The sequence below is a fragment of the Carassius auratus genome, chromosome 21, assembly GCF_003368295.1.
Source record: "Carassius auratus strain Wakin chromosome 21, ASM336829v1, whole genome shotgun sequence".
Classification (NCBI taxonomy): domain Eukaryota; kingdom Metazoa; phylum Chordata; class Actinopteri; order Cypriniformes; family Cyprinidae; genus Carassius; species Carassius auratus.
This window is the reverse complement of record NC_039263.1, coordinates 25,986,853-26,010,557: the sequence shown is the minus strand read 5'-3', so window position 1 is coordinate 26,010,557 and position 23,705 is coordinate 25,986,853. Positions and strand designations below refer to the sequence as shown.

General features: G+C 39.5%; 1 protein-coding gene and 1 long non-coding RNA gene across 3 annotated transcripts in view; both read left to right on the top strand.

Moving 5' to 3' along the window:
* Positions 1-22,879, top strand: part of LOC113039115 (GTPase IMAP family member 4-like) — a 29,354-nt gene extending 6,475 nt beyond the window's left edge. For both annotated transcript variants that reach the window (XM_026197030.1, XM_026197031.1), the window contains exons 2-3: positions 20,535-21,350; positions 22,033-22,879. In XM_026197030.1, coding sequence (XP_026052815.1) covers positions 20,535-21,350; positions 22,033-22,853 — 1,637 coding nt within the window. In that variant the 3' untranslated portion in view covers positions 22,854-22,879. The remainder of the gene's footprint in view (positions 1-20,534; positions 21,351-22,032) is intronic.
* LOC113039119 (uncharacterized) lies at positions 2,320-6,435 on the top strand. Its single transcript, XR_003274870.1, has 3 exons — positions 2,320-2,832; positions 2,972-3,156; positions 5,378-6,435. It is a non-coding gene; the product is annotated as an uncharacterized LOC113039119 (long non-coding RNA).
* Positions 22,880-23,705: the final 826 nt, after the last annotated feature.

Here is a 23,705-nt window from a genome sequence, read left to right as displayed (position 1 = left end):
CCCACCCATTTGGAGCTGACCCGCCCATTTGGAGCTGGCTCCGACCTCCGTTTATACCCATCTCAGTCGGCTCGTTTGACTCAGCTCACTGAAAAGAGCCGGCTCTTTTGGCTCACAAACGGCTCTTTAAAAAACAATAATGTTTTGAATTTGATAGGTGTGAAAACAATTCTAATTAAATTATTAAATGAAATCATACTCACAATTTCTCACAATTTCTTTAAAAATTAATTGATTTGTTATGAAAAAAGAATAGGTTAATATTAAACATTTGCATTTAAATTACAACTTTTGAATGTATAGAAACAGCAACATTACAAACAAATACAAACTGAATATGAAAAACATAATAGAACCCATATTAAAGAAAAATAAATAACTGAAAGGATTAAACTGGTCCCTCTTTTTTGGCATGTTACATAGTCAGCATGAACTATCTCACTAGTTATGTTTTGTATAACTAGCATGAACACACACAATGCTGATCATATTTTTATTTTATGAGAGATTTGCATTCGGAAATGCAAGCTGCCTTACTTTCGAGGGGCTGATGATCATTTCAATGATTCCAAATGCGGCTGTGCTTCCGACTCATTTTCCTGCTTTTGTTTTGTTTTCAAAAGCTGTTGTGTTTTTCCTCTCATCTCCTCCGTGTTTGACTGTGTGTGTGTGTGTGTGTGTGTGTGATGGCTTGGCCCCTCCCTCATCCCGTATAATTGGTTGACACCTTGTTTATGATTGACAGGAACAGAATGTGAGGCTGATCAGACATTCGAAATATAATATTTTTTTTTTTTGTTCTTTGAATGGGTGATGTCACAGACTCTACGTCCATGTTTTATACAGTCTATGGTAATAACGAGTAATTAATTTGCTTTATTTGTTCTGCAATACATTATACATATACATGCTGATCCCAAAATCAACTATTTCACAATTTCTTATAAATAATATTTCTTATTTAATACTGATAGGCTTACCACAATTGAAAAAAAGATGGGTTTTTAAAAAAACTGTGATGTAGCCTACTGTTGTTGACTCTATAGACCTGCACTCAGCGCAACCAAGTGCGGCGCAGAACAATATTTGATGGGTGAATAGGGATGCGGGCAGCAAGATATTATATGTGCTGGTTGCGGGAAAATAAAAAATTAAAATTGCGGGACTTCCGCAAAGTGGAAATATATAACAAAATAAAATTAATAGAAACAAATAAACCTTTATTTATAAAATACTAAAATAAAATAGACTTTGCGGAATGGGAAGACCATGGACAGCGACGTGTAATTCCAGTAGAAAATAACGAGATATTTAAAGGTCATGTTGGATGGATTAGAAGCACACAAACCGTATGATGTCCTCCAGTGGTGGAAAAGACCATGTCAAGAGTTTCGAGGAGCGTCTCGCTGCAGCCTGCGGTGGACATCCAACCCAGCCCACATCCAAGTGTGGCGTCACAGACCAAGCCCATGTCAAATATGTCACATTCTCATTCATTTTGAAACCGGAAGAAGCATCGATAAGAAGATAATTTGTATTGTTTGCCAACTGCTAAAAAAGAAGCTGTTGTCTGCCGTGTCGGTAAGTAAAAAATCTTTGGTCTTTACTAACACTTAAAACGTTGACAACTTTAAGAATGTGTGTGTCGTTTGTGTGCATGTTCATAAACAACAGTAAGTATTTTTAATTTCAACTTCACACAGGTACGTTATTGCTTAGCTAGCAAAATATATACTTATATGTGTGTGGGGGGGAGGGGGGAGATGAGTGTTTTTATGTTGGGGGGAGGTCTGTCTATCCACACATGTACAGTACAGACCAAAAGTTTGGACACACCTTCTCATTCAAAGAGTTTTCTTTATTTTCATGACTATGAGAATTGTAGAGTCACACTGAAGGCATCAAGAGCTATTTGAGCAAGAAGGAGAGTGATGGGGTGCTGCTCCAGATGACCTGGCCTCCACAGTCACCCGACCTGAACCCAATCCAGATGGTTTAGGGGTGAGCTGGACCGCAGACAGAAGGCAAAAGGTCCAATAAGTGCTAAGCATCTCTCGGGGAACTCCTTCAAGACTGTTGAAGACCATTTCAGGTGACTACCTCTTGAAGCTCATCAAGAGAAGCCAAGAGTGTGCAAAGCAGTAATCAAAGCAAAAGGTGGCTACTTTGAAGAACCTACAATATGACATATTTTCAGCTTCACACTTTTTTGTTATGTATATAATTCCACATATAATTCCACATGTGTTAATTCATAGTTTTGATGCCTTCAGTGTGAATCTACAATTTTCATAGTCATGAAAATAAAGAAAACTCTTTGAATGAGAAGGTGTGTCCAAACTTTTGGTCTGTACTGCATGTATGTATGTATTCGGGGCATGTATGCATACATACGCGTACACACACACACACACACATACACAAATACATACATATAGATAGATAGAGAGACAGATAGAAGGTACACATCTTACAACATGAATAAATTATGAATCAATGTGCAATATTTTTTATTCCCTGCCCCCCACACATAACACTCATCTCACCCGATCAGACACACACACTTCATCCCTCTCACACATAAGTACTTACCTTGTCTTGCTGGATAACTCTGTGTATGTCACAAATTATCTTTGTATTCTTCTATATTAATGGAAAGATCACATAATGTTTGTTTGTCATGTTTTACAGCATTCTACACATTTTCAGTCCAAGCCTGATGCAGGGCAGTTCTCCCGGTTAAGGGGTCCCTGCTGCAGTTTCACCAGTAAGGAAAATTACTTGTTACAATTCACTTGAAGGACCACGTAAGCCATGCAGTGGTGCATGGAGGTATGGTGAGAGCATTTCTTTAGATATTGATTCATTTTTGTGGTTTAAATCATAAATATGTTTATGTAGAATAATGAGGTAAATAATTTTTTGTGTAAGCATATACTCCCAACACATATGTATTCTCTATTTGTAACAGGAGTGCCAAGAGGACATAAAGTGGAAGTTTGTAAGGGACATTGGTCCAGCGTGGTACAGAGTCCTCTTGGGTTATTCTGTTGGGAGGTGACAGAGCCTGCCTTTATCCAGATGGACAGTAAAAATCAACAGAATGCCATCAAAAACTACCTGGAGGGAGAATATATTAAAGCAAGGAAACTCTTGGTGTGTACTGCATGTCAAGAACTGTTTATCTGATCATTCAGCTGTTCATTCAGCTGCTCAGACTTTATAATATTTGGAGCATACCTTTTGTTAAACACAACCAGTCCAAGATTTTTTATGTTTTTAAAGAAGTCTCTTCTGCTCATCAAGCCTGCATTTATTTAATCCGAAGTACAGCAAAAACAGTCCAATTTTAAAATATTTGTATAATATTTTTGCTATTTAAAATAAAAATTTTCTATATTTTTATTGAAATTAAATTTACTTCTGTGATTTCAAAGGTGACTTACTCCAGTCACATGATCCTTCAGAAATCATTCTAATATGCTGATTTGATGCTCAAAAAACATTTTATTATTATTATTATTATTATTATTATTATTATTTTGTTAATACACTGAAAACTGGAGTTATGATGCAGAAAATTCAGCTTTGATACATGAATAAACTGCATTTTTAAAATGCATTCAAATAGAAAGAAGTTCTTTTAAATTGTATAAATATTTCACATTACTGTTTTTGCTGTATTTTGGATAAAATAAATGCTAACTTGGTGAGCAGAAGAGATTTAAAGAGCCAGTAAGATGAAAATTCTAAGCTTCCTATCACTGTTTATAAGTCCTGTACAATAGGTTTAAATCCATCCAAGGTTAAAAAACATTGTAATTTTGTCAAAATATCATTTTAAAATTACCTCAATTCTCAGAGATCCCCAAACGGTTCGCGCGAAGCTGTTCAAAAGATTCAGTTTCCTTAAACCCCACCTTTCAGTAGCATACTGTGTTCTGATTGGTCAACTAACATAGTCAGGTTTGATTGGTTGTTCTGCACACACCTCCACGGTAAACTATGCGTTAGCATCTGTTTGGGGTGAATTATGTCTTATTCCTCTCACCGCGAAGCAAACAGTAAAATAAAAAACTTGAACAGTCTCGCTGCTTTTTCTTCTGTGTGTGTGTATTCAAGCTGCGCGCTTCAGTTTGAATCTGAATAGAGCGTTCAGCGCGGGGGCGTGGTCACATTAGATATAATGAAGGGAGACGTGAAAAACAGACATCGCGTTGTTTTCATATGGATTACTTTATCACAGAATATCTGTTTTCGGCAGCACTTGTTTAGTTTTAAAGTAGACATGTCAAGCTTTCTATAGATATCTCTCTCATGTCTCTTCGTTGAGTATTCACGGAGTTACACTTCATTTTAATGACGTGTTTGTACATGACGATCAGCGCAGACAAAGGCTGCAGACAGCACACATACTGATAAGACGCTCGGGAGAAAACAAACACATAACTTCATAATCATACTTCGCGTTTCGGAGATGCTCGTTGTTCTAAATATAGTTGGTAATGAACCCTCTTTTATAGCCAAACGCTTTGAAAGTCCCGCTGTACTCACCGAGATTAGAAAAGCAGTCATCAGTGAAATGTTGTGAACACAACAAAAGTGATTTGTTGTACTGCTCTGGTATTGTGGTGAAAATGAATTTTAGCCATTGGTTCTTCTGATCTTCATTCTTTGGCAGTGAAAAAAAACAAAATTGCCTTTACAATTAAAAACACACTGTCTCCTCGACATGATGCTCTCACACCAAGCAGATCGTCTGTGTCTGTGTGTGTGTGGGGTGGGGGGGGGGGGTCAGGTCAAGACGGTAAGCGGAGATTATTATGCAAAGTGTTCTAGTGACGTACATAGAGATGGGCAAAAGATTTGAAATCTATAACGACTTGTTTCAGCGATTCAGAGTCGACTCCTTACTTTAGAAGCCAATAACTTTATAAATCGTGTACTTTTTGGTTTAATTACTTTGCACATTGTTTACACTGATGGACAGCTACATTATACACTAATACAGGTAATTTTTGATTTCCCATCTGTGTGGCTCTTTAAAAAAATTAAATAAATCTTTTGACTGGAGGTGTATATTATTTTTTTGTAAAATTGTTTATGTTATTATTTTTATAAAATAGTAAATATAAAAATACCAAATGAAACAATGGATGATACGTGACATTTATGTCATCAAGCTCAGTTTGAGTCTGCGCAGTACGCTGGACCCCCAGGAAGTGTCTGCTTCTAATCGACTTCACTTGTCTCTGTTGAATCCAATGGGGTCGCTGTGTCCATTTCTTTTACTGTCTATGACCGCAGACTGCAGCGAGCCCTACTTGAGAGCTTCCGAGATTAAGCAAAGTAACACACCATGTGCTTTGCATTCCAGCTTCCAGCGCACCATCAGAGAGGGTTTTCAGTATTTGCGGTCACATACTGGAGCAGAGACAGATTAATCTGATGCCCTCATCAGTGAACGACATGCTATTCCTGGACGGGCACATTAAGTAGTTGCACAGATTTTTTTATTAATTCAGTTTATTTTTATTTATTTATTTATTTTGCTAAATATTTAAAATTGGTCTTTTGTTATTGAGAAAAAAATATTTGTTTAATGTTGCTTATAGCAACAGTGTGTGTGTGTTGCTTATAGCAAAAAAGGCAATAGGCTTATATTATAGCTACTTAAGCAGTAGGCCCTAGGCTAATTTTCCTTTAAACATGAAATAAATCCAGGTTTATTATTATTATATAATTGATTAGGCTATATGCTACTATAGCCTAATTATTATAGGTATATATTTTTTATTTACATTTCTCACTTTTTTTACTGTATTTCTATGTTCTAAGTTCCTTGTTTGTGTTCATCCATTAAATTAAACGCAAATAAAACAAAACATTTGTTTCTTTTCCGTTTTTTTTTTTAAATATATATTCAACAGGGGAGCAAGTAAAAAAAAAGGCAGGCAGAATATTCAATGTATAAAAAAAAACTTGTACGTTTACCTGCAGGATTTTGTGGGTGGGAGCGAGACGAATCTTGATGGTTTGCGGGCGGGAGTGGGAGAAAATAACAGATTTTTGCAGGAGCGGGACAAAATCTTGCGGTAGGGGAACAAAAAAATCCATCCTGCGCAGGGATGCATTTCCCATACAATGATTAAACTCGTTGATTAACCACTATAGTACGATGCATTGTTATGGAAACGAGCGAGCTAGTCACAACTGTTTTCCGAAACCATAGCACCTGTGTCACAGATCCATCGTTCAAATTACGTTGGTTTGAGCCATCGTTCTTCTTCTTCGATCTAATGGCGGACTGGAGCCGTGAGCACATACCACCACCTACAGTAATTTGGTTTTATTTTCTGTCTGAGTGACATTTCTAGCTGGATGAATGACCATCACCTTCAGCTTAACCTTATGAAGACAGAACTCCTGGTGATTCCAGCTAACCCATTGCTTCATCACAACTTCTCTATACAGCTGGGCTCGTCAACCATAACTCCTTCGAGGACAGCCAGAAACCTAGTAGTTGTGATGGATCATCAGTTAAGCTTCACTGACCACATTGCTACAACGACCCGGTCCTGCAGGTTTGCCTTATACAACATTAGGAAGATTAGACCCTTCCTGTCAGAGCAAGCCACCCAACTTCTTGTCCAAACTCTTGTTCTCTCCAGACTGGACTATTGTAATGCTCTCCTGGCAGGCCTTCCTGCATGTACTGTCGAGCCTCTGCAAATGATCCAGAATGCAGCAGTGAGGGTTGTCTTCAATGAGCCAAAAAAAGCCTCCCAGAAGTTTGTGCTCTGCAAGTGAACGACGCCTTGTGGTGCCATCCCAAAGAAGTTCAAAATCACTCTCACAGACCTTTTCCTGGACTGTGCCCAATTCGTATAGCTGAGTCTTTACTCATTTTCAAGAAACATCTAAAGACTTATCTTTTTCGTCAGCACTTAACCAACTAATACTAGCACTTTTGCTTTTCTAGTCTTTTCATTTATATATATATAAAAAAACCTGTCTATGTTCTGTACTAGTCTAACTGAGACTTGTGTTTAGTTAATTGATTGATCCCCACCTGTCTCCAGTTCCCTCATTACCTCCTGTGTGCTCAAATACCCTGTCTGTTCAGTTCTTCCTCGTCTGTGATTAATGCTGTTAAGTTAACCTGATGTAATGATGTTAATGTGTTGTATATTGTCTGTTATCTCCTTCGATGTTCAGTAAACTCCTCATTTGATCAAGATCCTCCTCGAGCGCTTTATTCCTAAGTTAGCATACACCCTTACTGTAACATGTGGACACCTGATGCTTATTTTGCTATTTTTTTCCTATTTTAGTCTCCTTGCCATTCAGTTATGTGTTAATGAAAATGACATGAAAACCCAATTTTTCAAAGCATGAAATTGCAGTTCTTTTGGAGGAGGTGGAAAATAATAAGCCATTTAGCTACACTCTAGAAAACTCTGGGTTGTTTGTTCAACCCAAATGCTGGGTTGAGACCGCTGCATAGGATTTTGGATTGTTTTAACCCAAGTTTGGATTGAAAATTGGTCTGGATTATAACCCAGCGGCGATGGGTTAGGAACGCGGACGTGAAGGAGAGCACGCACGTCATGTTTAGATCATATGTGCGATATCCTGTGCGAGAAGCTGCCATTTTATCAGCGTGAAAGAAGCTAGAAGCAAGTGAAAGACATTATGCTAAGTAAAGATTCAAAATGTAAAGTTATCGTTTATTGTTTACACTGTTGTATGGAAGGCGGTAACAAAAGAGTTTAATGTTATATAAAAACAGCCTTAACAGCCTCTTTTAACATTACTGAACGAAAGAGGTGCTGTTAACATAACATCCGTGATGTCATATGTCTTATGTCATATTTACTAGGGCTGGGTAAAAAAATTGATTTTTCGATTAATCGTTTTTTAAAATGTGGTCGATTCAAAATCGATTCTCAAAGGCCATGAATCGATTTTTTTTCCATATTTATTTCCGCAGACATTGAATGTAAGATTAGCGTTAATCTAATTACAAATATTCTCCACTAGATGTCACCCTCTTATGTGCCTTTTGCGATGTTACCAACGAACCTATCATTTATTCATTCAGTTTAAAGCAGTGGTTCCGTTACGAATTCAAATGGCTCACCATATAGTGAACACATTTTCTGCAATGTGCGTCAGGTCATGCTCCCGTTCGCGTCTTACAGACTGCATCTTAAAGCTTCTTATACTTTTCCGCTATGGACCGCTATGCAGGCTTGATGTAAACATCGCCATCGGAGAGTGTGTACCGAGTCTGAGCAGACAACCGCGCGGACAGGTGCGCGTGGTCAGTTGTCTTCAAAAGCACAATTACACATGTTCAGGCAGTGTGAAGAAGCCCATTGCTAATCGAACCAATCGCGCCGGGCTCGGGCTTGTGCAGTAAATGAGCGGTCATGTAATGTGTTTCGATTAGCGCGAGAAATATGCGAAAATGTATGCTGAGTAGTTGAAACGGAGGCTTGCTTCTAACGATTACGTTTTGGTAGCACCAGCAACTAAAGCAAAGTCTGAGGTTTGGAAAAGTTTTGACCTTGTTTATAATGAGAATAATGAGTGAATAATGACGCACCATCAGTGAGCGCAGGAGCGCGCTGAAGACATCTACAGTGGATTCAATCATTTTCCTCTCAAAACACTTAGGCCTTACCTAATCTTGGTGAGTAAATGTTTTACAAATAATAACTAAATATTGTTTGAGTCTTAAATGCATAATGTAGACAGAGTAGGCTATATAAGCTAATGTTGGCATTATTATTTTATTATGTCAGCTGCTATGGCGAAGCAAATCCGGCAGAGCCTTTATCTTAATTCATTTCGTTATTGCCAAATACCCATCTTAATTTATAATTTATCTTAAAGGGGGGGTGAAATGCTCGTTTTCACTCAATATCCTGTTAATCTTGAGTACCTATAGAGTAGTACTGCATCCTTCATAACTCCAAAAAGTCTTTAGTTTTATTATATTCATAAGAGAAAGATAGTCTGTACCGATTTTTCCCGGAAAAACACGAGTGCCTGGAGGCGTGACGTGTGGGCGGAGCTAAAGAATCACGCGTGCCAGTAGGCTTTTGTGTTGAGCACGTCTGGAAGCTGTGACACTGTGAGGACAAAACCAACCAAAACAAACCACAGCTAACAGTCAGATTCAGCGTATATTTATGATCCAGAATCAGATCCAGAGGCTGAAATTGAGAGCAGCATCAGCAATCAGTCTCTATGTGGTATGTACTGTATATATTTGCTTAGCGGTTTTGGAAAATGACTAAGTTCCACTTTCTTTGTCGTCTTTTTTTTTTCTTTTAAGCTGTAGATGTGGAAAGTGCAGTTTGATGACAACATCGCATGTTGTTTACTTGATGTGCTTACGCGCCGATAGCTAAGTTAACAACACAGAGATATTTGAAGCAGTTTTACTCACCGCATGCGGTTCCAACACACGATCGTGACCCTTTTTCGTTGGGACTGCATTATCCTTAAGAAATAAGCGATGTGCAAATCCATGGGTCAAATTGGACCATGTTGTAAAACAAGCATCTTCGAAATGCAGGGAACAAACAAAAACACTTGCACAACTCCGTTGATGCTCTGTAAAAATAAACTCCATCCACTGGTCCCTTAATGCTGTTTCTCTTTTGGTAATCTGTGCAGGGTTGTCTTGCCCTGGCAACCAAAAACACACTTCTTTTGTGACATTTCGCGTCGCTCTGATCAGTGAAGTCTGTTGTGCTCTCAGTGCTCTGCTATACGGGAGCGTGCTCTTCCGGCAGAAGTGCCTCAGGACCCATATAAGGAAATTCCGCTCCATCTAACGTCACACAGAGCCATACTCGAAAAAACTTTCCGATACTTGTGACAAACCGGAAGTAGTATTTTTGGAACAGAAATACTCCTTCAAACATACAACTTAATTTTTGAAACTTTGTCCATGTTTAGCATGAGAATCCAACTCTTTAACAGTGTAAAAAACTCAGTATGCATGAAATAGCATTTCACCCCCCCCCCCTTTAATAATTATTTTTAAGAAAGACTTGTTTTTATTGGTGCGTTGGCCTATTTATATGCTAAATGAGCCTATACCTAGGCCTATTTATAGAGTGCTGAGATGTTACGATGTTACAGAGGACTTATTTTATTTCTTTTTTCAAACTTCCATGTGGCCTATTACGTTAGTCATGTATAAATTATGTTAAACCATGTATAAATGACTCATTCCTGACAAAAAGCAAAAGAGCTGTGTGCTGCATACATTTGAATAAAGTCGGGTTGTAAATGGGTTTGGGCTTTTAAAAAGCTGTCAATCAAAATGTAAGTGTCGGGCTTAACTTTTAAGGCCCGATTACAGCTCTAATAGAAAATCGAAATCGAATCGATTTGAGAGCTTGTGAATTGAAATCGAATCGATCTGGAACATCTGAATCGATACCCAGGCCTAATATTTACAAGATTTACAATATTTACAAGATTTCACAAATCCTGCACTTTTTGAGGTGTTAATAGACGGTTGTGGTTACGGTTAGGATCATGTTAATTTGTTATCTTATTTTTCGCGGTTAAACTGAATGTACGTTAGTCCCCTTAAGGAAACGGCATTGTGTAGTAAAGACTTGCATGATTATTTTGATGCTGTTGAAGTGGTAAATGTTAAAAGTATGTTTTGCATGTAATAATTCAGACTTGTTGAGCTCGTGTCTTCATTGTCCTCTCACTGAGAGTTAAAGACACAGAAGCTGTTTCTGTGAGAGTCACAGACTGAGTGAGGAGTCTTCTTCAGAAGAGAGGGACAGACGGGCTTAAGGCAAGTAAACTTAATAATTTCATGTCAAGTCTGCTTTATTGTCAATTCCACATGTACAGTACATACATACAGTATGTACATACTGGTTCATAGTTCAGTGGTGCCTGGGGCAGAAGAGGGGAGGGGGGGCAAGTTCGGGAGGGAGTTCAGCTTCCTGACAGCCTGGTGGATGAAGCTGTCCTTCAGTCTGCTGGTCCTGGCCTGGAGACTCCGCAGTCTCCTCCCTGATGGTAGCAGGCTGAAGAAGCTGTGTGATGGGTGGGTGGGATCACCTGCAATGCAGAGGGCTTTATGAGAGAGAGACGGGTTCTGTAAATGTCCTGGAGGGAGGGGAGAGAGACAACAATGATCTTCTCAGCTGCTCTCACTATGCGTTGCAGGCGCCATACCACACAGTGATGCAGCTCGTCAGGAGGCTCTCGATGGTGCCTCTGTAGAAGGTGTACATGATGGGGGGTGGGGCTCTGGCTCTCCTCAGTTTGCGGAGGAAGTAGAGATGCTGTTGTGATTTCTTGGCCAGTGCTGCGGTGTTTTCAGTCCAGGAGAGGTCCTCTGTGATGTGCACACCCAGGAACTTGGTGCTGCTCACTCTCTCCACAGTCGCACCGTTGATGGTCAGAGGAACGTGCTGAGAGTGCGCTCTCCTGAAGTCTACAACAATCTCCTTTGTCTTCTTCACGTTCAGAGAGAGATTTTTGTTATCGGTTATCAGGTTTAGTTTTTTTACTAAGAGTAAAATAATGTTTGTTTTTTGTAGATGTTAAAAGCCAGAGACATGGGAGAGCATCATTCTTTTGAGATTTTATGTAAGTTATTTTTAGAAAATAAATGTTTCTGTTGTCTCTGTCTTGTTCTTCATTCATTATATGTTGCACAGGGCGTGCAAAATAAGGAGACGTACAGCGAGTACCGAACAAACTTTGAGCTTTACTGGCAAACGTGCAGCAGTATTCACGTCACATACAACTGGCGCCAAGCCCATAATCCAACAGCAACTTGCTGTCATGCCGTAAATCAGTGTCGCAAATATTCAGTGCTTACGTGAATATTACATCCCATTTCTTTTAAAGAAAAGCAAAACAAAACATTATACATATGTACCATACAGTACATATTCAAACTACTCAAACAGTACTCTATCATAAATAGAGGTCGTTGCATTTCACGAAACATCTCCATACATCTGACCCTTAACATAGCACATCATGTAACAATATTTAGGAACAAAATGTCTATGATTCTCAGACAGCCCATACCAGATCTTAGATTCCATTTTCTCTCATAGGGGCAGTGATCTGCCTACACCCCAGACGAATTACAAATCACAAATCAAGAATTTCAGGTAGGAGCTGTTTGTTGGTTGTTGGCAGTATGGATCGCAGTCTGCGACTCATGAGAAGCTGGGCAGGCGATTTGAAGTTGTCAGCAGGTGTATTCCTATACTCTAACAAACTGAGATAGGGATCTTTCCTGTCCATCTTGGCTTTTGTTAAGATTGACTTTGCGATCTGCACAGTCTTCTCAGCCAAGCCATTGCTCTGTGGAGAATGGGGGCTAGTGGTGGTGTGGGTGAAACCCCATGTCTTTGCAAAGTCTTCAAACTCCTTGCCTCGATATTGTGGACCGTTGTCAGAAACTTTTTTTTCTGGATGCCATGTCTCGCGAAGATGACTTTGAGTTTGCTGATGACAGTGGCAGCTGTGGTCGTGTTGAGTTTGTCCAATTAAAAAAAATGGCTATAATAGTCTTCTGTAACCATGCATTCTTCGTTGTTCCAGGTAAGGAGGTCTGAAGCGATTAACTGCCACGGTCTGGTTGGTATTTTGTGAGAAATCATAGGCTCCTTGGTGTTTGAACAACGTCGCTCCAGGCAAGTATCACATCACATCTGAGAATGATTCCGTTTGTCAATGACAGTTCATCTCGGAAATTCCAGAAGTCATTGCGGGGCATTTTCTCCTTTCTCCGGACCATCCATCCAGAATCACCTGTCTTAGCTGGACAAGCTGGCTGTCTGACTCAGTCTCGGCACGGATCTGTTGCAGCTTTGCATCACTAACAGGTAAGCTTTTGTTAACCATGTGAATCTGCATGTCCATTCCTTCGCTTAGACTGTCATGCCCTGTCATGTCTCGATGAACTTTCTAGAGAGGGTATCCGCAACAGGAATCTCCTTTCCTGGCCGGTGTGTGATGGTGATGTCATATTTCTGGATTTGTAGGATCATCCTTTGAAGTCGCGGCGGAGCTGTGGCTACTGGTTTTTTCATCACTGATTCAAGCGGCTTGTGATCGGACTCCAATATGACTTTCCGGCCATACACGTACTGATGAAAGCGCTTACAGCCGAATAAGACCGCTTAGAATTCCTTCTCTATTTGAGCGTAGCTAACTTCACATAGCTGAGCGGCTTCCCGTCCTGCAATAGGACAGCACCGAGGCCATATTTCGATGCGTCCACTTGAAGGTGCAGTTCTTTCTGTGGGTCATAGTATGCAAGAACTGGTCCCGGTTCCTTAGTTATGAGATCTTTCATTTTTTGGAATGCGGTGTCGTGCTGTTAATCCCATATGAAATCACTGGGCTGTTTGAGGAGTTGCCGAAGTGGTGCATTAATGTTCGATAAACAGAGTGCAAACTTGGACAGGTAATTTACCATTCCCAGGACTGTTTCGAGCTCCGCTTTGGTCTTTGGTGGCTCCATGTGCTTGATTGCTGAGACCTTTTCAGGGTCTGGTTTGACTCCTTAAGCCAATAAACAGTGACTGAAATAGCGAACTTCAGTAGCACTCACAATGCTTTTCTCAGGGTTGAGCTTCACACCTTTCTCACGAGACCTTTGCAACATTGCGTGTAAGTTGTCGTCATGTTCCATTTTGGTCTGTCCATAAACCAGAATGTCATCAACGATTGCAATGACACCATTTAGACCTTCGTATATCTCATCGATTTTGCGCTCATCCTGAGCTGAAATTATGCCAAATGGAAGATGCCGAAATCTGTATCGTCCAAATACAGTGTTGCATGTCGTCAGCTTGGAAGATTCTTCTGTAAGTTTTATTGCCCAGTCTTCCCACGGGACTGTAAGTTCGATCAAGATTATCTTCCTTGCCTCCTCAGATCATAAAACCATGTCTGGCCTCAGCAGTGTTTGCACAACCTGGGGGAAGACTAGTTTCTTTCCCAGGTCCACCCCCATCTCCCAGGATTGTGCTGCTTGCAAGAGGCTATTTTTTTATCTTCTTTGGGGCTGCTGGTTCCTCCCCTTCTCTGATTGAACTGAATGCATGTCCTCGGCTTTGTACTGGTCTGGCGCTTTTTCTGCCTCTCCCGCTCCAAGATGTCAGCCAGTGAAAAGAGAACCTTGTCGTGGTGCCACCTGTATCTTCCTTGGCTAAGGGCTGTTTTGCATCCTGCCAGTATGTGCGCCATTGTTCCCCTCCCTCCGCATAGCCTACACGATGGGTCCTCCCTCATACCCCATCTGTGGAGGTTTTTTGGTGATGGAAGGGTGTCGTACACTGAACGGAGCAGGAAGGAGATACGAAAGGGCTCCAGTCTCCAGATCTCAGGCCATGTGATCTTCCACTTCGGCAGGTCCCACTTCGTCCAGGCACCTTGTACACCTGCGCCTTTCTTCCTCCAGGTGTCAGACCTCGGCTTGAATCATGTCCCTCCTCTGCCTTGGGTCGGCTTTTCCCCACTGCTGGAAGTGGGTGGATCCGAATCCTTGCCCCCCTACGCATGGGTTCCCGATGATGTCCTTCAACTTCAATGCACTTTCGGCTTGTGCCACTGATGTGTCAGCCACCCACTTGCGTCGTGGTCTCGTAGTGACACCTGCTCTCCTGACTTTTTCATCAGTGGATAGGGGCAGCTGTACCTGACCAGACCTGGTGTATAGCCCTACTGACGTGAAGCTTGGTGGGATTCCGAGCCACTTGCGAAGGTGTTTGTTCACTCGCCTCTCGACTCCTTCCACTGCTGTCATAGTTACTTCGTAGATTGTCAGTAGCCACATAAGCCGTGGTAGCTGGCCGTGCTGGAGTGTTTCCCTGTCTTTGTTTCTGCACAACAGCGCACATGTCCCTTTTACTGCGAGCATTTGACCGCCATATCCTGTGAGGCTGTGCTTAGTTGGTGTGAGCTTGCTCTGAGCTTGTAGTTTATTAAATGTATGCAATGGAATTACATTTACCTGTGCTCCTGTGTCCAATTTGAAACTAACTTCATTTTTTTCTTTTCCCAACAGTATGTCTGCAACTGCTTGTTCAGTGTCACGTGACTTTTGCAAGACCGTATCCACGAAAAACTCTGTATTTGGGTCTTCCTAATCATAAGAGGTCTCATTTTTCACTGCATGTACATTCCTTTTGGAAGCAGAGCGACAGACTTTGGTGAAGTGTTGCAAATATTCTGTGCTTAAGTTAATATTACAGTCTCCTGCCTGTTTAGTCCACATTTTGATGCAACAACAGTGTGATTACGTGCTCATATTTAATTAAAACCATTAATGTCTGTGTTTTTTATTGCAGAACCCAAACCAACTTTGGAGTTGTCTGATTTGGAGAATCATCATTCTTGGTCTTCCCTCTTAAAGGAATAATTCACACAAAAAATAACTTACTTGCCCTCATGTCATTCCAAACCTAGACGTTTGTCTGACTGTACAACACAAATGAATATATTTTAAATTTTCAAAAAAAAATTGTTTATCCATTTATAGTCTAAATAATCAGTATTTTCAAGCCTCATAAATACAGAGTTATTGTAGAAGTAATTAATTCCGATATTTATATATGAATAAATCTTAAATTATATGATAGTGCACATGTATTTTCAAAATAACATATTGGTCTCCCAGACTAGCAACGGAGGACAAAAATTAAGAGAATATTAAATATATTTATTTGTGTTACAAAAATGAGCAGAGTTTGTGTGGGTCTGGAACAACATGGGGGGAGTAAATTATGACCATTTTCATTATTTGGTGAACTAACCCTTAGAAGAGCAGTCCTCCACGTACATGAACATTTGTGAGGTATGTGAATGTCATGTCTGTTTTAATGTTTCAGTAAAGAAGCTTTCTAAAAGCAGTATATTTATTCAAACAATATGACATGCCCTCACACTAGTGCTGCTGTTATAGCCTTTCTGGAGCTCTGTGGTAGACCGAGACATTAAACAACCACACAAAGTGTTTATTTACCTATCCTTACGGATGTGAATACACCTCTATCTGAAAATGGATAGAGTTCAATTAAATGTTTTCTTTTCAAAAGTGTTTCTCTTTCTAGGCCACTGATGAAGAGCAGGCGGTGACTGGGATGAAAGCTGGTCAAAGAAGAGAACGTTCTTTCCTCTAAACTGATGCAGCACTGGTTTTAAAGGAGGACGCTGCACTGGATGTAGAAGATGTCAAAAACTGTGCTGATTGGGCTTATTCATGACTACATCAATTATGCTAAAGATATCATGAAAGTTGACATTGATGCATTATCTGTATTCATGGACTATGAAAAAAACTGTAAGTGTATAATTTGTCAAAACAATGTTAAATGCTTGTTCTGTGTTGTTTAGTAGAAATGGAGATTACACTCTGTCATTCATACACCTGCTCACATTCTTTCACACACACGTCTGTTAAATGTTATAATATCAGTGTTAAATCTGTGGTTTATTTGTGTACTGTCGTGCCAGAATAGTTTAAGAACTTAACTGATTGTACATTTATTGTAGTGTTTTCGCATATTTTTATACAATATATAAAATATAACAAAGTTCAGTTTGATCTTTAAAGTTATATTTAAGAAATGTTCAATGCTTTAAGAATCCGGTAGCTGTTAATGCCATACTTTTCTGCATTTCTTCTTACATGCATGTAACTTTTTTTTTACTTTTCTCTTGTTTTTAATAAATATTTACCTTTCGATGGTTATTATTTGTGTGTATAAATGATTTTTAAAATAAAAACTATTTCTAGGGATTATACTTAGCTCAATTTGGGTTCATTTTAGCTTAGCAATGTAGTGTTTCCCACATCCTTGCACTCATTTCGTGGCGGGACTCCGCGAGTTCATTTTCGTCCAGCAGGAGGCGCTAAACGGGAGAGGTAGAGGTTTCTCTGGTAACGGCTGCACATCAGCGATGAGCTCACAAACGCTGCCTTATCAAGTATTACATGCAATATGAAATCAAGCATTTTCTAAATACAGTCGGTTTCCTTCTGAAATACAGTGATAAAAAACACCTGCTCTGGTTTTTGAAACCCTGCAATGTAGTAATTTTAAACCATAAAAAAATAACCCAGCACTAGGTTGCCAAAATAACCCAAATTGGGTGGTTTTCAACCCAGCAGTTTTTAGAGCGTATATAGCTGTTTTCAAAACTGAAAAACAGCATTACAATGGCTGACAAAAATAAAATTTGGCCAGGAATGAATAAAATGTTGCTGGTAGGGGTGCTCCGATCACGATCGGCCGATCGTTAATGCGCATCTCGTCAGTAAAGCCGGTTTTCTAATCAGCGGTTAATTCCATCAGGTGCCTGATTTCACATAGAGCAGCTGTTACTACACAGAGCCTTTGTTAACTGAGAAGATGCGCAAATCCACTTCATTTTCAGCGTTTATTGGCGCATCTTCTCAGTTAACAAAGGCTCTGTGTAGTAACAGCTGCTCTATGTGAAATCAGGCACCTGATGGAATTAACCGCTGATTAGAAAACCGGCTTTACTGACGAGATGCGCATTAACGATCGGCCGATCGTGATCGGAGCACCCCTAGTTGCTGGCTATGTATGAATGAAGCTAAGAAGTCAGGAATAAGTGGAGGGACTTTGCAAGTGTGACAAAACGGAGGGCTGTACAACATAAGAGGGAAGCAAACAAAACTGATGGGGCATCAATTCAGTTGCTCCTCTCCCTACAGAGGAAGAGAAAGCTTTGACCATCCAGGAGCCTGATGCATTGGAAGGGATCCTTGGATGTATAGATACATGTGCAACCAGACCTTTGCCTTCAAAATTCAGGCCCCCTCCAGCCTGGCCCTTCAAAATCACCAAAGGGTCCTCCTTATCTATTACTCTCTTCCCCTGATTCACCTCCATCTGAGTCCCCTGACAAAGAAGGTGATGCTGAAGTCAGGCAGTGTTTATAAATGCCTTCATTATATATATATATATATATATATATATATATATATGTATGTATGTATATATGCTCAAGTGATAGAGCATTGCGTTAGCAAGCACAAGGTTGTGGGTTTGATTCCCAAAGTGGTGGGCATAGATAATTTTTTTTTAAATCTAGATTAATCTCACTGTGATCTTGAAATTAATCTAGATTAAAATGACTCATTCGAATTCTGCCGAAGTCATTCAGAATATGTGTGTTACCCACATAAAATTGACAAACAGTAAGTCTTTAAGAAGGGGTTTATCAAGCTAGGTGGTGCATTAGAAAAGAGGCTCATCTCCTGTTTCCAAAATGCATCACAAACTGCTTGAAAAAGCTGTAAACTAATTCCACGTTGAACAAGGTGCAAACAACCGTTCGCCTGTTTCACACATACTCCGTCTGCAGTGCGTATGTGTTGTATATTGTTTTACGCACCCATGTTAACGGATTCCAGTTGCGTTCCAGGAGCGTTGCGTCTGCAGCAGTGCAGCGATCGTTTACGTACCGAGTAGCGAACTGCAAACATGTCCTGTGTGAAAGCACATCGAGTCCATGCTGCACCACATACGGACTGCATACACACTGAAGACGGAGTATGTGTGAAACAGGCGTGAGCCGTAGCTGGGGTCAGCGGGACCCGGTGAAGGTTGTACCAGTGGGCCCTGTTTGAAATTGTTTAATTTGTATGTTCATTTATTTTTATTTGTTTGTGCTATTTACACAATGTTTAAGTTTTTTTCAAGTTTGTTGGTGTCAAGGTACAGAAACCAAATAATTAAATGTAAAATAGCCCTGGATAGTCTTTAATGTTAAAATGAAATATACAATCAACCCTACATTTATTCACCTTCAACAATTCTCACATTATTACAGTTTTGCTATATATATAAAAAATTATACCTGGTGTCTGAATAATTTTTGGTTTGACTGTTAAAACTACAAAGTAATTCAGCAGTGAGTGATTTTCATTTTCATTTTCTTGGATTAACATTACAGCAGCCAGTCGCTAAATTAGGCACGGTCCCTTTAAGAGACGATGAACATATCCAATATAATACACATCCCATTTTTTTCATCAACTGTTTACTTTAACTTAAGAAATAACTGACAGTTTTTTCGAACATAATTTCCAAGGTGGATATTTTGAGAAATTTTTTATATGTATTTGTCAGCCCAAGAGCAAAAATAAGCAAATTCGATGTTCAAGTGTTTTGAGAGACGCCTCTTTCTGCGTGAGCCCTGAACACCAGAACACTGCGAGTACTGAATTGGGCTCTTTCACGTCTTTTTGTTTGTTCAAACTGCGATTTGTATTTGTTTGTTCAGGTGCAGGAGGGACTTCGAGGAGAACTTTGCAGAAGAGAGTGTCGCTGTCCGTGATACGCGGCTCTCTCTCTCGTGCGCACCGAACACAGCGCGCAAGTTACCAGCTACTCTGTTCAGCTTTTTTTTTATCGCCCGATAAGAGTCTCATGTTAATGCAGCATGTTAATGCCGATAACGGCCCACCACTAATATATATATATATATATATATATATATATATATATATATATATATATATATATATATCCCTTCATGAAATTCCTCAGGCCTCCACTGGCTTCACTCCCTTCGAACTGGTCTTCGGCCGACAGCCCCGCGGTCTGCTCGACGTGGTCCGAGAGGCCTAGGAGCAACAGCCGGCGGTACACTGGACCACCATCGAACACGTGTGTGAGATGTGGGAACGGATTGACAGAGCTGGACCGTTTGGGAAGGGCCCGTCATATCCACTCTCAGCCTCACCAAGGGCTACTGGCAGGTCCACTTGATGGATCAGGCAAAACCCAAAATGGCCTTCTCTACCTCAAGCGGCCACTGACAGTACCGGGTCCTTCCTTTCGGTTTTTATTTGAGCGCACCAGTCGTCCGTGAGGGGCTGGTGCGCTGTTTTGTGTTTATTTTAAATTATTTAAATCTTTATTTGATTGTGTGCCGGTTCCCGCCTCCTTCTTCCGGATGATTAGGAAGTTTAATATTATTACATCCTTATTCATACCTTAATTTATTTGGGTAGTGTACAGTCAATTACTATAAAAAAACTGTGATTTGACTATTAACATTTAATATAAGTGAAAATCAATAAACAAAAGCAATCAATTGTAGTATTAAAATAACTAAAAACCGATCTACCAATCTAAAAGTTATAACTTTTTAAATACTACTTATATACATTTCACAAATATTTAAGATCAAAAAGTAGAGTATAATAATGATTCTAACATAAAACTAAGCCAAACATAAAAAGAAAAAAAATTATGTTTAAATGATCTGGGTTACCACTGATGAAGATTCTCCAGCCTTTATTTAATTGTTTGTTAAAATATTTTAATAATACAATTATATCTTTTTAATTATAGGACATTATTTAACAGTAGACATTAGTCCTGATTGCAGTTGCAGTTATATACTGGAATCAGAAATACATAGCAATAATAATATATTTACTGCTAAGTAAAGTAGCATGTTCTCTTTCTTAGAGTCTGAAGAAGCTCCTGATTCGCAGGAGCTGAGGATTGTGCTGCTTGGAGTATCTGGAGCTGGAAAGAGTTCAACAGCAAATGCAATACTGGGTCGAGAGGCATTTGAAGAGACCAGAACCAGAGAGAGTGAGAAACAGAGAGGAAGAGTAGAAGACATAAACATCTCCATCATAGACAGTCCAGGATTCTTCAACACTCATCTGACTGATGAAGAGATGAAGAAACAGATGTTGAAGAGTTTGGATCTCTCTGATCCCGGTCCTCACGTGTTCCTGCTCATCATCAACCTGGAGACATTCAGAGAGGAGCAAAAGAACATTGTGGAGCAAACTCAGGAGAACTTTGGAGAAGAAGTTTTGAAGTTCACCATGGTGCTGTTTGTCGGCCGGGAAAAATTATCCACCAAAGAATGGGTTCGAATCACTGACAGCGAATATATGAAAGAGCTGCTGAACTACTTTGAGGGAAGATTACATGCAATAAACAGTAAAAATGAATGTGATCCCTGCCATATCAAAAAGCTCATTAAGTGTATTGATGAAATGGTGAAGAATAATGGAGGACAATACTACAGAAATGAGACCTACAAGAACAATCAGAGAAAACTCAGAGAAGACAATGAGACGAAACAAGAAGATTCCCGTAAGGCAAAAGAAGACTTTAGACAATCCGAAGAGACAGATTATAAACTCCTGAGTGATGAGGATGCTACTGTCCAAAAGGATCCCAGAAAACAAATAGAAGGTCAAAAAGAGAGCAAAGGAATGACACTTGAGTTTGCTAGAAAAATGGAACTAGACAATCGCTTAGTCGGTAAATATTGAGCTATTTTGGGGTTCATTCCTCATCTTGATAGATTATTAGTTAAAAGGGCTAATGATTAATTTGTAACCCATAGTGTGCATTACACAGTTTTAATTGCAAGGCATGGAGGCAAAGCTGTAGATAATCCCAATTATACTATCGTAATATGACAGCATGGACAAGTTAAATCTGCCATTAATGTTTGCAGCACAAATGTTTAATGAAATTGTTTTTGTAGGTTACTTTGGCTATGGGTCATTAGATTGAGCATTCTGCACTCTTTAAATGAGACACTGTGTGATACGATTACATTTATTTTAATTAATTTGCATTAATTAATGAGTAAGAAAAATAGAATTGCATGTATGATTCACCTGCATTTCTATTAATGAGTATTAATGGAATAATAGTGATTGCTTCTTTTAATTAGTGATATTTTATGATTAAAGCCGCAGGTCAGCAATAGCATGCTGTGTAGGCTGTGTCTTAATATACTGTAGACTTATTCACATTTATAACTGTTATTAAACTAAATGAAACAGCCATTTTAACACACACAACAGAACTGAGTAAATTTGAGTATTTTAAGAAATCAATATTGAATATGGTGTTCACCAGATCTTTGAAGCAAGATTTCAAAGATTTCCAAATTGTTTCATTTTAAAGTGTTCTTAACGTATGTTTCTCTCAGATCTAAGGATTGTTCTGCTGGGTAAAACGGGATCAGGAAAGAGTTCAGCAGGAAACACCTTCATCGGCAGCTTTGAGTTTGAGCAACGTCTTTCCTTGACGTCTGTTACTAGAGAGTGTAAAAAACATCTGACAATGGTGGAGGGCAGAAACATCTCAGTGATCGACACTCCAGGACTGTATGATACATCAACAAGTGAAGAAGAACTGCAGGCTGAGATTGAGAAGTGCATCTACATGTCAGCTCCTGGTCCTCATGCATTTCTGCTGGTCATCAGACTAGACGATAGATTCACAGAGGAACAAAAAAACACATTGAAATGGATTCAGAAAAACTTTGGCGAAGGAGCTGCTCGTTACACCATCATTCTGTTCACTCACGCTGATGTCCTAAAGAATAAAAAATTAGATGAGTATGTGAAAGAGAGTCCAGCTCATCAGATGCTGATTGACAGCAGCAGTGGCAGATTCCACTCATTTAACAATGAAGACATGAGGAATCGCTCTCAGGTCACTGAACTTCTGGTGAAGATAGAGAAGATGGTGGAGGAGAATGGAGGAAAGCACTACACCAGTGAGATTTATGAAAAAGCCCAGAAAAAAATTGAACGGGAGGCTTGGAAACAACAAATGAGAGATTGTAGGAAAAAAGCACTTACATACATAGGTGTAGGTACAGTAGGAGCATTAACAGCAGCAGCACTAGTAGCAGGAGGAGTTCAAGATGTACAAGCAGCAGGAGGACCAGCAGCAGTTGCAGCAAAGGCAATAGACTCAGCAGTAAAAGTAAAAATGAACATAAAGAAAGTTTTTTCTGGTTAGACATCAAAAGCCAGATCCCCCCCCCCCCCCCCCCCCCATGCCTTATTTCTGTGCAGGAGCCAGGTGAAGGTGATCTCCTGGAATGAAGGATGCTCGTTTGGGGAGTGGTCTTGTCGAAGTTTAAAAGCCTCATCGAGCTCAAGGGAAAAGAGTGCGTGGTTCTTTTGTTGTTTGGGGCTTTAGCTAATAGTTGGTTGTTTCTAAGCTTTGCTGTTGTTCAGTTGTGAATGAGTGTAAAACCTTTCTGCTTAATTCTTTGCCTTGCTGTTAACTTGTAAACATTGTTACATGGATATAGAGCCTTTGTTTCTTTCTGTATTTATTTTGATACCAATTGTGGAAACGTATCTTCTGATTTCAATATATACATTATAACATACAAAAACTGGAAGTTCTAGGGAGTGGGTGCCCTCTTTTTATTATTTTTGAATCATTTTCTCCTGTGTAAAACTAGAGAGGGAGTAAGGGAATTATATTGTTGTTTATTTACTTTTTATTTCTGTAAGGTAAGTGTAGACTTGGTCGCAATAGTTAGAGGCATTTTTTGTATTTTCAATTGTATTTTCTTTGGGATTTTCATCCACTCCTGAAGACTTAATACTTCCTTGTTTGTGTTACATCAAATAAATTGTTGAATCAGTTATGTTGTTTACTTTTTTTTTTACTTTAATGTTGCTTTCCCCTATCCTAGACTAGGTGGAAGGTAACAACTGTATGAAGAAAATAACCGTATTTAAAGACCATAGCAATTTCATCACCTCCAGCACACTTCTCCCCATATTAACGCTACACTGTAAAACTAAACACAGTAGTTTTAAAAGTACTGTAAAAAAAGAGTACATTTTTATACTA